At 45.3% G+C, this 14,275-nt stretch overlaps 1 protein-coding gene across 2 annotated transcripts in view; it reads left to right on the plus strand.

The window, feature by feature from the left end:
* CRTC3 (CREB regulated transcription coactivator 3) overlaps window positions 1,211-14,275 on the plus strand; it is a 109,669-nt gene continuing 96,604 nt past the window's right edge. For both annotated transcript variants that reach the window (XM_021098911.1, XM_021098912.1), the window contains exons 1-2: window positions 1,211-1,598; window positions 11,265-11,363. In XM_021098911.1, the coding sequence (XP_020954570.1) occupies window positions 1,467-1,598; window positions 11,265-11,363 (231 nt within the window). In that variant the 5' untranslated portion in view covers window positions 1,211-1,466. The remainder of the gene's footprint in view (window positions 1,599-11,264; window positions 11,364-14,275) is intronic.

Consider the following 14,275-nt stretch of genomic DNA (forward strand, 5'->3'; position numbering starts at 1 on the left):
TAAAAAGAAAAAAAAAAAAAAATCATACCAAATAAAATAGAAGAATTAAATCCAATTATAATTAATACAACAAGCTAACCTAGAGATTAGCTGATAAAGATATGCTCTCATATTACATTTTCTAAGAAAATCTGAGACATGAAAAACAGGTAAAATCCTACACAGTAGTTAAATGAATCAACACAAACGAATCTTTAAAACAATGGTAAATGAAAAAAGTTGCAAAAGATAATTCAGCATGATGTCATTTTTGTAAAGTTTAACCCCCATATTTGGTATCTGCAGTTTGTGGATCCATACATTATATGCAATAAAAGTGTAAAAACATGAATGTGAATGATATGCACCAAATTGAGCCCAGCGACAATCTCACAATCTCTACGGAGGAAGGAGAAATAATAAGGGCGGGGTTTTAATTCTGAAGAATTTTATACTTTAATGAATACCAAGTGAATGAAGCAAAATGTTTTGATATATTTAATCTTGATAGCGGAGGGCGTGGGTGTTGTTAATATCATTTTCTGCACTCTTCGGTGTGTCCCTAATGTTTCCTAACTTACAAAAAGCAGACACACTCTCAGAGCTGTCTGCACATCAGGAGAGGGAGGAGAACCCTTGAGGCTGACCGGCTGGGTATCCACGGGGAGTTGACACCTGGCCGGAGCTGGAGTTTGCAGAAGCCACGGAAACTGAAAATGCCATCCCCGCCTGGGGGTGAGGGGTGAAGAGGGTGCCCCCGGGCGGGGATGGCATCTCCAGTTCACGCAACTCGGGGAGATGGTCTTAAAAACCGAGATGCAGATTTAGTAACTTTTTCTCGGGTGGGCCTGAGGAGACTGTCAGCGACACACATCGAGGGAGGAAGCGGGCTGGGAGGCGGAGGACGGAGGACAGACATTAGGCCCCACGGTGTGGGAACTGAGGGAGAAACTGCTCAAGCGTAGGTCGCCCGGTTTTCACGCCCTGAAGGAAATCATCATAACGGGGGGGGGGGGAACGGGTGAGAAGGGTGTTAAAACTCTGTTCTAAAATTGCACTATAAATGCAAAGGCCGGGATGTCCCCACCCCGGAGCGTTTCAGTAAAATGGTACCCGAGCTGCTCCCTCACGTCGGATCCGTTTTGCTCGGCGGTCTGGGCTTTCCGCTGTGTCTGCGCAGCGGGTTGCGAGCGCAGCTCAGGACGCCGGGGAAAGCCCTCCCGCTGCGGGCGCGGGGCCGGGCAGCGGGCGCGGGGCCGGGCGGCGGGCGGGCCGCGCCGAGGGCGGGGCGGGGCCGGGCGCGCGGGGGCGGACCTCGGCGCGCTCCCGGCCGCTCGCTGGCGGTGGGGCCGCGGCGGCTCCTCTGCCGGGTCGCGCCGGAGGACGGGCTTCGGGCGGCGGCCCGGGCGGCCTGTGGACTGACCGGTGGGCCGAGGTGCAGGCCCCGCACCCGCCGTCTCCCCTCTTACCGGCCGCGGGCCCGCGCCATGGCTGCTTCGCCCGGCTCGGGCAGCGCCAACCCGCGGAAGTTCAGCGAGAAGATTGCGCTGCACACGCAGCGGCAGGCCGAGGAGACGCGGGCCTTCGAGCAGCTCATGACCGACCTCACCCTGTCGCGGGTGAGGGCCCGGGCCGGCGCGGGCGGGGGCGGCCACGGCCGCGGGCGGGCCCCGCGCGGCGGGTGAGAGGTCGCGGGGCCCAGGCGATGGCGGGGCCCGGCGGGGGCCGCGCCCGGGGAGCGGAGCCCAGGAGCGTGGCCGGCGCAGCCGCGGCCTCCGCGCTTCTCCGCCTTCCGACACCCGCTAGCCGTTCGCGATCGGCGTGGAGGTGGGAGGGTTGCGGGGCCGAGTGCGCGGGGAGATGGGAAGGGGCCGAGCCGGGGAGGGCGGGCCGCCGAGTGAAGGCGGCCTGAGGGGGAGGGTGCCCGGGAGCCCCGAGAGGAAATCACAAACAGCTCGGAGGCGGGCAGTGCGGCTTCTCACTGCTCCGAACATCCACCGGCCTCGAGCCCTTCTGGCTGCTCGGCGTGGAGGGCCCGAGGGTCCCACCCACTCCTTCGGGAAAGCTCCGCTCGCCAGGAGATCCAGGGCCCGCCCCGGGCTGCTCTGGGGTCTGTCTGGGTCCCGAGAGGTGACTCCGGGTCGAGTGTGGGGCTTTGCTACTCTCAACTCCTTGGAGGTGCTTTATCGGTCCGGTTTACTGAATTCAGCTCCCATATTTCATGACAACTGGCAAGGTGCACAACGTTGTTGCCGACTGAGGAGGGTCTCAGAGGAGTGAGTAAAGCGCCAGCCGGGACAAACACCCGGCGAGGTTAGGTAACTGTGGAGTGAGGCAGTGGAGGATGGAGAGCCTGCAGGAGTGTCGGCGTAGGGCTGTAGGGAAGGAGGGTCAGCGTGATCCTGAATGCTGACCTTGAAGGACCATCAGCAGGATGGGGGAGGTTATGTAGAGGCGGGGGCGGGGCGGGAGCAGCCTGAAGGAGGGCTGAGAGCAGAGTGGCAAACTGGTGGTCCCTGGCTCGCTGCGCTGCAGACGCGTTACTTTTGGGCCAGAAGAGTTTGGGAGGACTTCATGGATCTGTTGCCAGAATTGGGAGGTTTTCGTAGAAATCAAAACTGGAGGTTTTAATGTAAAAATCGAAATTTCTTTCTATTTTAAACAGTTATATACATTTCAAGTCGGGAGACCTAATTTCCCATATGACAGCCATTGGCTGGAGCTTGGTGGCGGCTGCCCCCGCAAATGGAGTGCTCATTCTCTAGCTGGCCACAGTTCGCACCAGGCCCTGTCGTGACTCCCTCATCCCCAGTGCTGAGGCTAGGTGTCACTTGCCATTTATCATTTTTAAAAAAGTTTTATTGTTGTATAGTTGACTTACAGTGTTGTGTTAGTTTCAGGTGTACGGTGGAGGGAATCAGTTATCATCTCTGATATCTGAAGAGTGAATCAGTTATCATATACACATATCCATTCTTTTTCAGATTCTTTTCCTGTGGTTATTACAGAGTACTGAGTAGATTTGCCTGTTCTATAAGTAGGTCCTTGTTACTTATCTATTTTATATATAGTAGTGTGTATATGTTGGTCCTAACCTCCTAATTTATCCCTACCCCCCCCATCATTTCCCCTTTGGTAACCTTAAGTTTGGTTTCGAAATCTTTGAGCCTGTTTCTGTTTCGTATTATTTTTTTTTAGATTCCATATAGTAGTGATCTCAGATAATATTTGTCTTTATCTGACTGACTTCACTTAGTATGATAATCTCTAGGTCCATCTATGTGGCTGCAAATATTTTGTTCTTTTTCATGGCCGGGTAATATTCCATTGTATCATATTTTTTTGATGGTGTTTCCTTTTAGTGAAGTTAAGGGGAAAGTGAAGTATTCCTTATGCCTACATTTCTATCATGAGAAAAAAAATACATAGGTAAAAAAGACTGAGGACTTATAAAGAAATTTTTTTTCTCATGCTCCAGCTGGCTTTACTCATTTATTACCTGCCTGGTATCCACAGGCATTTGCATTTGTGACCTTGGTTAGATTCAGGGATGAGCATGACAAGCTCAGAGCACATTGATGAGAATGAGTGAAAGTTGAGGATTTAATGCAACTTTGTGCGTTAAGTATGTGAAGTGTACATATAGAAATACATGAATGCTACATGTCCATATATCTAGAGTTGATCTAATTTCTCATCTAGTTCAAGAATCCCCTTTAAAGCGTCCTGAACAGATGAGGCCATGAGTAATGTACAGATTTTTAAAGGCAGAACATTTCCACAGATCCTGTGTTCATTGAAATGAGTTGATTATGTTACTCAAATATGTTCAGTCATAAATTTGTATATAAGGTCCTTTGCTTATAGCTGTGATACAACCGTAAACTAAAACACAGGTACCAAATAAACCAAAGTTACAAGTGCAATAAATTCAAATGGACAGTAATTTAATGTGCTAAGTGCCATTTTGCTGAGCCGAATTGAGGCTCTTAGTGTGAATCTAGTGCTAAACCCTATAGCTCAGTTCTCTTGAGCTTAGCAAGCCTTATCAACTGTGCCCCCATGGTAACCCGATTGGACCACCACTTTTCACTATTCTAATTACTATAAAATTCTGATGTCATTCTGGCCCTCACCTTGTACAGGGCATTATTTACATGTTAATTCTGCCTGTGTTCTTTTTTCCTCTACCAATTGCAAGTAAAATAATAAGTGCTACTTGTCTACCCTGTGTTCATAAACACAAAGGCTAATAATAAGTAAATTTTCCCAGTGGTGTAAGTTCATTTAAAATTACAAGGGTAATTTTCATAATGAAATCACAAAACTGAAAGACTTCTCACAGAGAACTCAGGTCCCCAAGCATGTGTCTGTGAACCTCCAGGGTCCAAAGATTCCCAGATGGGGAAGAATCCATCTAGTTCATTCTTGGTAACCAGATGGAAGATAGGACTGACTTTCCACTACCAGCCCATGGCAGACAAGCTTATGGATGGGACAGACATCACCATCAATCTAGGTACTCTTTCCTTTCTGAATCTCTGTTGGGCTTCAAGTCTTTCTCTGCATACTCAGAGCCAGTCCTTGAGATGTAGAGTTAAATCCTCTGTGCTTAGTAGGTGGGATAGGCTAGATCATGCAGAATTCTTCACTCTAGCTTTAGGGGCTCAGCCTTATCACAAAGCAGTGGAAAATTTTTGAGAAGAGAATGTCAGGAGGATTACTTCGGTGGTGGTACCTGGGATGATAAGGAGAGGGAAGAAAGTGGAGGCAGATATGCCTGAAAAGAGTCTGTTCCTTTGTTCATTCATTAATTTGTTGGTACTTGAGTGCCCAGTGGGGGATGTGCGTGTGTGTCGGAGTGGGGGAGGGTAAGAGTGGGGATGGGCGGGGGGAGGTGAAGATAAGTTGCTTTCAGAGATCTTATTCATTTGTTTAGCAAATACTTTTTGACTCTCTAGTGTGAGCTGGAGGTTAGGATGGACACTGGGACGCTCATAGATTTCAGGGTTTAATGGGGAAGACATTCATTTGACAAGTAAGGATATATTTTGATGAATATTTCAAAAGGGGACACAGATGGAGCTCAGGAGCATAAGGTGGGGAGTCCTCACCTCTCCTGATGGCCCAAAGGATCAGAGAGAGTGAGGAAGGCTTTTGAGGGTATATGCTTTTGTGTGGAGGGAGGGAGAATGTTTTAGGCACAGGGAACCAAGGTTCACCAAGGGCCTCAGGTAAGTTGACTGTAGAGACAGGATTTAGGACTTGATCCTAAGAACAATGAAAGGTCGTTGAAGGGGTTGAACTGGGGGAGATTTGCATTTTAAAAGAATGCACTGAGGGTTTGGGATGGAATTGCTATAAAATTTGGTTGTGATGATTGTAGTACCACTATAAATGTAATAAAATTCTTTGAGTTAAAAAAAAAAAATAAAAGAATGCCTCCAGCTCCACAAAGTAGGATAGATCGGAGAAGGAGGTAGCAGAGAAATTGTTTGGAGTCTAGGAGCTGTGATGATAGCATTGACAAGGGTGGTAGCACAGGGAGGCAGAGAGGTGAACAGATTTGAGGTGGAGAGGACCAGACTTGGTGAATGGATGAGGGACGTGAGAGAGAGGGAGGACTGCGGGATGATCCTGGTGCTCCAGTAGCAGAGGGAGCACTGGCAGGAGCAAGGTGGAACAGGCTCAGTGTCAGGAGGTGCTGCGTTCAAGGTGTCTGCGGAGCAGGCAGATAGTTGTGTATGTGTGGTCCTGGAGCTCAGGAGGGAAGACAAGGCTAGTGATGTACATATGGGAGTCTTTGGTGTATAACAGCAGGAGTGGATTCGGCTGCCTAGGAAGAATCTCTAGAACCCATCTTACACGTTGGTCACCCAAATTCTAATTTAGCCCTCTGGTATTTTTTTTTTTTTTTTGAGGGGAGGGGCCAGTTTTTTAAAATTAGGGCCAACAATGTCTATTGATATTTTTACCTTAAAATCTGGACTCTGGCTTCTTTTGAAAAAATGGGATCATCTCGGAGTTCCCATGGTGGCACAGAGGAAGTGAATCTGACTAGGAACCATGAGATTGTGGGTTCGATCCCTGGCCTCGCTCAGTGGGTTAAGGATCTGGCGTTGCTGTGAGCTGTGGTGTAGGCTGGCAGCTACAGCTCCAATTCGACCCCTAGCCTGGGAACCTCCATATGCCGCAGGAGCGGCCCTAAAAAGACAAAAGGAAAAGAAAAAAGAAAAATGAGATCATCTAACAACACTTACCCTACATTCCTGCATGACAGTGATTGCCTGAAGTGGAGTAGTGGCTGCCTCCCCTTCAGTTTGTCACCGGCCCCATCACTCCCATGGTTTTCTCATAGTGATTCTAGCCCCTTTCACTCACTCACCTTCCTGATGTCACGCTGGTCGGCATTTGAATTGGAACCCCTGCTATAGAATGAAGTGCAAAAAGGGTCTAGGAGGAGCCCCAGGAGCTCCATTATTTACAGGGGAGGTAGAGGAGAAGGAGCCAGCAAAGAAGACTGAAGAGCAACCAGAGAGGCAGGAGAAAAGCCAGGAGGATTGTGGGTAAGAGGAAGGAATGTGGACCCGCTGAGCCCAGTGCAGCTGCCTCGGTCCGAGGTGATAAGGATGCATCCTTTGGTCTAGTCCTGTCTTGGTGACAGCCACTGCATCCACGGGGTGCTGGGTGGATGGGGTTGTGAGGCTTGGAGGACTTGCATGGAGGAAATTGGGACAGGGTGGGGCACTTGTTGAAGAAGTTTGGCTTTGAAGGAGAACTTGCAGTGTGGAGAAACTACAGGATAAATAGCACATCAGTCCGAAGTGTTAATTTCGCCTGACCCTTTGGGAAAAACCATGGCTTTTATATTAAACAATAGATACTTTACGGAGTAGTGAGGCCTCTGAGAGAGGACTAGAGAGATTAGATTTAGGCTAAATTATCTCTTTGCCAGGCACTGTGCTGATCATCTTACATTCGTTATCTCATGTAGTCTCACAATAACCCTATGGAATGTGTATCTAGAATGTTCCTTGCTTTGCAGAAGAGCAAACTGAGACTTGAAATGTACCTGGCTGGTTGCGTGACTGGTCAGTGGCAGAGCTGGGGTTTGAGCATGGTTGTCACACACAAGGTCTATATGCTCGGCTACTTTTTTCTTCCATAGGGGTATCTAATTGTACCAGCAGCATTTGTTGAAAACCCTTTTCTGTCCCCATTAAATTGCTATGGCACTTTTGTAAAAAATCAATTGGCCATATGGATATGGGTCTATTTTTCTTCCCCCTCTTTGGTAATTTTATGGGTCTATTTTTGGATCTTTTTGTTGTTCTGTTGGTCTGTACATCTCTCTTTTTTTAATTTTTAAAATGATTTTTATTTTTTTCCATTATAGTTGGTTTACAGAACCAACTCTCTTTTTAAGATCTCTCTTTTTTTTTTTTTTAAGATCGATCCATGGACTATGATAGCTTTATACTAAGTCTTGAAATGATGTACCTTAAAGCTTCCATCTGTGCTTTTTAAAAAATGTTTTGGGTACTGTAGGTCATCCACATATCCATAAATTTTAGAATTGTTTTGTCATTTTCTGTGAAAAGGTCTGCTAGGCTTTTGCTTGGGATTATAAGACTTTTTCAACAAGGAATTAGACTTAAGTCTCATTTTATATAGACATTGAAGGAAATTCCACCATGGTGTGTGACTATAGGCCACAGGTGCTAACTCAAGGTACCAGGTGAGGCAGGTGAGGAACATGAGTGGAGAGGCCTGGAATGAGATGATAAAAGGGTAGCTGATCTCAGGCCAGAGTGAAGGAATGACAGGATACAGGAGGGACTTGGGCAAATAGGAGAACCCAAACCTTGTCTAAGGGGGCTGCCACTTCTTAGCTCCATGCATGGTTGCCATGCAAGAATATGTGTTCAGTGTTTCAATCAAGGGAAATGGAAATGCAGCTTTTTATGCATTCTTGAAAATTTAAGATTTAAAACACTGGATGGGTCAGTATCATGTGGCTCAAACAGGACTCTCTGGGCTAAACGTGGCCTATGGCTTACCAGTCTGTGACGTCCGCCTTGGGCTAGTCATTCTTTGGCCCTCGTTCTCCTCATCAACTAGTATCCATGAGGACGCAGGTTTGACCCCTGGCCTTGCTCAGTGGGTTAAGGATCCAGCATTGCTGTGGCTGTGGTGTAAGCTGCCAGCTCAGCTCCAATTCGACCCCTAGCCTGGGAACCTCCATATGCCGCAGGTGTGGCTTTTCAACATTAAAAAAAAAAAAAAAAGTGTCAGAATTACTCAAGGGTTTAGGAGGTGGTTGAGGATATCAACAATAATAATATTTTGAGAGGCTGTCCATCAGACTTTTACATGTTACACACCCCGCTGTCCTGTCTGTTCTCTGTGTTAATCCTCATGTCACCTTTGTGAAGTTGCTGAATAATTTGCCGAAGCTCTTGGGAGCCCCAGGTTACAAAATCAGGTCTCCCATTCCAAATCCAATGCTCTTTTTACTGTAGCGCAACAGTCCTTGAAGATTCTAGAAACGGGCACTTTGGTGGGGACAGCAGGGATGGGAGAACACGAGAGAGCCTCGGGCTGAGTTGAAGGCAGGTCTCTAGCTAGATTTAGAACTTATCTTGGTTGAAGTGTCAAGGCTTTTGGGTCAGAGTTCAAGCCTCTCTGAGACTTCCCTGAAGGTAGGAACTTTGGCACACATTCATTCTTACTAAGCCAGTGCCTGGCACAGTACTTGTCACCAGTTACAAGTTTTTATGTAAGTGAATAAGTGGATGGATTGATGGAAGAATCAAAGGCTTTAGATCAGGGGTGGCGGGGTGGGGCTGAGAATTTTGTCCGGAGAATTTTAAGAACAGGGAGCAAAATGCTTCTGAGTGAGAATGCTAAGGTCAAAGGCTGAGACTTGATGCTTCTAACTTAACTGATGGATGAGGAAAGCTCACCAGGGCCTCCTTCTCCTGTTTGACTCTCAGATCTGGATTTTGATTAATAGATTATAACTGTTTCCCAGGGCAATATGTTTGAGAAATCACATACCGTGGGTATGAGGAAGCTGCCAAAGGGTTTTTTTATGCCTTAAAAATCTTCCAAACAGGTACAAGTTCTTATCTTGGGGGATGTGTATTGGAAATACGGAATGATAGGATGTCTGGACTTCTCTCAGCGGGGTGCTACGGGTAGGGGAGGAGGTAAAGATGAGTCAAGACTGGACATAATTCATCATTGTTGGAGCTGGAAGACGAGGAGGTGGGGTCTCACTGTACTCATCTCTATTTTGTATGTATTGGAAAAAGCTCATAGTAAATGTAAAAACAAAGCAAAATAGGAGAGCTTCCTAGGCTCAGCGATGGTTTTGGTTCCCCAAACTTCACTTCTCTTGGAGCTTTGAATCGTATGATCATTGAGGGAGGGAGAAGTGGGACAAAGGAATGTGGCAGAAACAAGAATGTAGGTTTTGAGCCTGTCATCGCTGGGCCTCCTCCAGCTGTGTGGCCTTGGGCACATCTCTGAACTTCCCCAAGTCTGGGTCTCCAGGTTTGTAAAAGCAGAGTCACGTGGTCTCCCTTAGTGGTTGTTAAGAAGGGTAGAGATAAAGTGGGCGGAGCTTCTGAGGGCAGCTTCTGGCTCATCTTAGGGGCTGGTATCTAATAGTTTCTATTATTATCAGACGGAGACGGAGAGTAATGAAAGGGGAAGAAGCTGCGATAGGGTTCCCACCTAGCTTTTCTTCCCTACATGAATTACAAGTGCCAAGGGTTATATAACCACAGAAGTAATTTATTATTTCAGAAACAGAACTCTTAAAGACCAAATTGGACCACTTTCGGGTTTACAAGAACTGTAAGCAGTTTACTGCCTTTTGAAAAATGAAGCAAGTAAGAACTTACAGAAGAAAAGCATATTAAAACAGCAGGGTACCATTTTATACCTGTCAAATCGGCCTTCTTCTTTACCCCAATTAGGAATAACATCCCCTGTTACTGAGTTTTTGGTGAAACTGTTTTCTCATATATTCATTGGTATACCCTTTGGGAAAACATTTTGGCAGTGTGTCTTGAGAGCCATCAAAAGGCCCAAACCCAGAGACTTAGTAATCACTCTTTGGAATGTCTTCTAAGGAGGTAATTCAGAAGAAAAAAGTTAGGTAGCCATTGAAAGTGATTGTGTAATATCATAGAAAAAAGTTATGCTGTAAGCATGCAGGATTATACCTATATTCTGTCCACCACACTGCAGTTCTTCCGCATAAGTGTTAACTGAGACCGGAAAAGGGAGCACAGGCAATGTGTTACAGTCATGGACAGTGGCTTGGTCTTTTTTAAGAAATTCTTTTATTGGAGTTCCCGTCGTGGCGCAGTGGTTAACGAATCCGACTAGGAACCATGAGGTTTGCGGGTTCGGTCCCTGCCCTTGCTCAGTGGGTTAAGGATCCGGCATTGCCGTGAGCTGTGGTGTAGGTTGCAGACGCCGCTCGGATCCAGCGTTGCTGTGGCTCTGGCGTAGGCCGGTGGCTACGGCTCCGATTAGACCCCTAGCCTGGGAATCTCCATATGCCGCGGGAGTGGCTTAAGAAATAGCAAAAAGACAAAAAAAAAAAAAAGAAATTCTTTTATTGCTGGAGTTCCCATCCTGGCTGCCCGATGGGTCCATGAAGATGTGTGTTCGATCCCTGGCCTCGCTGAGTGGGTAAAGGATCCAGCGTTGCCGTGATCTGTGGTGTAGGTTGCAGACAGCATTGCTGTGTTGCTGTGACTGTGGTGTAAGCTGGCAGCTGTAGCTCCAATTCCACCCCTAGCCTGGGAACTTCCATATGCCACTGGTGCAGCCCTAAAAGGCCAAAAAAAAAAAAAAGAAAAAAGAAATTATTTTGTTGATTTTATTGCTGTTAAAGATTGTGTCTGCACGCCTACCCACACACACAGACACACACGTACACGTACGTACGTGCGCACACAGACAGACAGACAGACACACACACACACACAGACAGACACACATTCAAAGACCTCCCTGTCATGGCCGGGATATTTAGAACATGTGTAAATTCTTTCCAGAAATGCACTAATAAAAAACCCAGGAAGCACTGGAAACATGAAGATTTTTTTTTGTTTTTTGTTTATTTCTGAAGGTTTTAAGAAGAGAAGAAATCGAAACCAAGACTTTCACTCTTGAGCCATTTTACTGCGGAACACCATACTTTGATGCTTCTTTCAGATCTTTGCCGTCATCTCTCATCAGCTTTGAAATCTCTCTCTCCCCAGGTTCAATTTCAGAAGCTTCAACAACTACGCCTTACACAGTACCACGGAGGGTCCTTACCCAACGTGAGCCAGCTGCGGAGCAGTGCCCCTGACTTTCAGGTACCTGTGAAACTTAACTTTCTTCAAGCTGAGTGGAGTGTAAAAAGATAGGCCACACATTTCCCTTGGAAAGATGAAGATAAACTGGGCTTAGATATAATTCAGTCCTCTTTGGAGAAGTCCATTGTTCTTTTTCCTAGTTGCTGCATGGTAAGACAATGTTATTGCACAGTTGGTCTAAGGCAGCGCTGTCTAATGAAAATATAATGTGTGCCATGTCTGTAATTTATACTTTTCTAGCAGCCACATTAAAGGAAAAGAAAGCCATGTCATTAATTTTAATATTAAATAATTACTTGACCCAATATATTCAAGATACTATTATTTCAACATATAATCAGTATAAAAACATCGATGAGATCACATTTTTTTTGCATCTTCTTTGATTGAAATCAGATGTGTATTTTACACTTAAAGCACATCTTAATTTGTACCAGTTATGTTTCACTACCTTCATGTGGCTAGTTTGTATCGTATTGGACAGCACAGATCTGTATTGCATTTAGATTAGTGCAGTGTCACAGATGCTTCAGTCATTCATATTAGTGAAGAGTCTTGTTCAAAACAATGTGGAATTAGTGATTCAGACAATGGTGTTTGATACCGTTGTAAAGATCTAAATGAGATTTACACATCCTAGTCTCTGAAAAATTAGGCGTCTGACATTCTGATTACATAGTTTAAGATTTGGGGTTAAATCTGAGATATAAACTTTAAGGTGAAGTGTATCTTTGTTCATTTGGATGCCTCTTCATTTTAAAACTACTCTCTCCTTTTTTTTTTTTTTTTTTTTTTTTTTTTGGTCTTTTTTTTTAGAGCCATGCCCTGGCATATGGAGGTTCCCAGGCTAGGGTTCAAATTGGAGCTGTAGCCGCTGGCCTACACTGTAGCCACAGCAACACCAGATCCAAGCTTAGTCTGTGACCTACACCACAGTTCACGGCAACACTGGATGCTCAACCCACCGAGCAAGGCCAGGGATCGAACCCGTGTCCTCATGGTTCCTAGTCAGATTCGTTTCTGCTGAGCCACCATGGGAACTCCACACTCTGGTCTTTCTTTGCTGTGAGATCAGGTTCATTTGTTTGATGATGTCCCATAAAAGAAAAGTATTCCTTAAATGGAAACTTCCATTTGAGAGTGCTGATAGGAACTCTTAAATATAATATGATTAGAAAAAGCACTATGTGAGTATGTTTGTACCTTATTACACTGGAATCTTGTCTTTAATATAATGAATTGGAATCCTATATTAGAAACTTCTCTTTATAGCTCAAACTCTCCTACATATTGGCCTCTGTCCAAATAAAGCAGATCTCTGTTTTATACTGGATTTCATCCTTCAGAAAATAGTACGTTGTCAAGGTATGCTGTGTTTGAGATGCTGATTTTGTGGTACTTTCCTTTAGAGGAATACGGAATTTGCTGTAGTAAATAGGATGCAGTGATAGTCCCTGGATTTCCTAGGATTCTTTCTTGGGGTGCTTTTAAAAGTTTGAAATAGTCACAGTCTTACAGAAAAGTTGAAAGTACAGTGAAAGTAATTTTTTTTTCTTTCCCTGTGCTGACCTGATGCCCTATCTAACCTCAAACACTTCACTATTAGTATTTCCTGCAAGCAAGGACATTGTTCTGCATGACCTAAACAGAGCCATCAAAATCAGGAAATTGACAGTGATGCGTTACCATTTGATCCTGAGACCCATTTAAGTTTCCCCAGATGTCCCATTACTGGCATCTGTAGAGCACATACATTGACTTTAGTCTCCTTCAGTCTAGAATAATTTTTCAGTCTTTTTTTTTTTTTTTTTTTTTTTTTTTTTTTTTTTTTTTTTTTTTTGTTGTTGTTGTTGCTATCTCTTGGGCCGCTTCTGCGGCATATGGAGGTTCCCAGGCTAGGGGTTGAATCGGAGCTGTAGCCACTGGCCTACGCCAGAGCCACAGCAACGCAGGATCCGAGCCGCGTCTGCAACCTACACCACAGCTCACGGCAACGCCGGATCGTTAACCCACTGAGCAAGGGCAGGGACCGAACCCGCAACCTCATGGTTCCTAGTCGGATTCGTTAACCACTGCGCCACGACGGGAACTCCCAGTCTTTTATTTTTGACATTAAAAAATTATTTTTGACTTTCAGTTCCTTGCCACCTGTGAAGGTCACAGGGCAATTACTGTGTAGAATATCTGTCAGTTCAGATTTGTCTGCTGTTTTTTTTTTTTTTTCCCCCCCAGGATTAGATTCAGATTATGCGCCTTTGGCAGGAATAGCCAAAGTAGTACTGATATTGTATCCCATTAAGCAGGTGATTTTTCATTTTCCTGATTACCTTTTTTTTTTTTTTCTTTTTAGGGCCACACCTGCAGCATATCGAAGTTCCCAGGCTAGGGATTGAATTGGTGCTGTGGCTGCTGGCAATGCTGGATCCAAGCTGCATCTGCAACCTACACTGTAGCTTGTGGCAATGCCAGACCCTCAACCTACTGAGCAAGGTCAGGGATCCAACTCGCATCATCACGGACACTATGTCGATTTCTTAACCTGCTAAGCCACAATGGGAACTCTTCATGTTCACTTTTATCACTTAATTAAGGTAGTTTTTGTCAGTCTTCTCCACTCTAAAGCTACTCTTCTCCTTTGTTAATTATACATACTTTGTGAGGAGATACTTTATCCTGATTCTCCTCAACTTTCAATTTGTGCATGTCTTTATTTCTATGCATATGGTTTTATGATTTCTTATTTTATTCAGTGGGTTATGATCTATAACTAGTACTGTTATTTTGACCCTCACATTATCCTGATTCGGCCAGTAGGAACCCCCTCCCAGGATTTTTGTTAAACTGATAAAAAAAAGAGAATCCCAGAGGCATAGAATTTTTTTTTTGAGCAAACATTTTTGAGGAGTAATGTA

Source organism: Sus scrofa, chromosome 7, assembly GCF_000003025.6.
Source record: "Sus scrofa isolate TJ Tabasco breed Duroc chromosome 7, Sscrofa11.1, whole genome shotgun sequence".
NCBI classification, from domain to species: Eukaryota; Metazoa; Chordata; class Mammalia; order Artiodactyla; family Suidae; genus Sus; species Sus scrofa.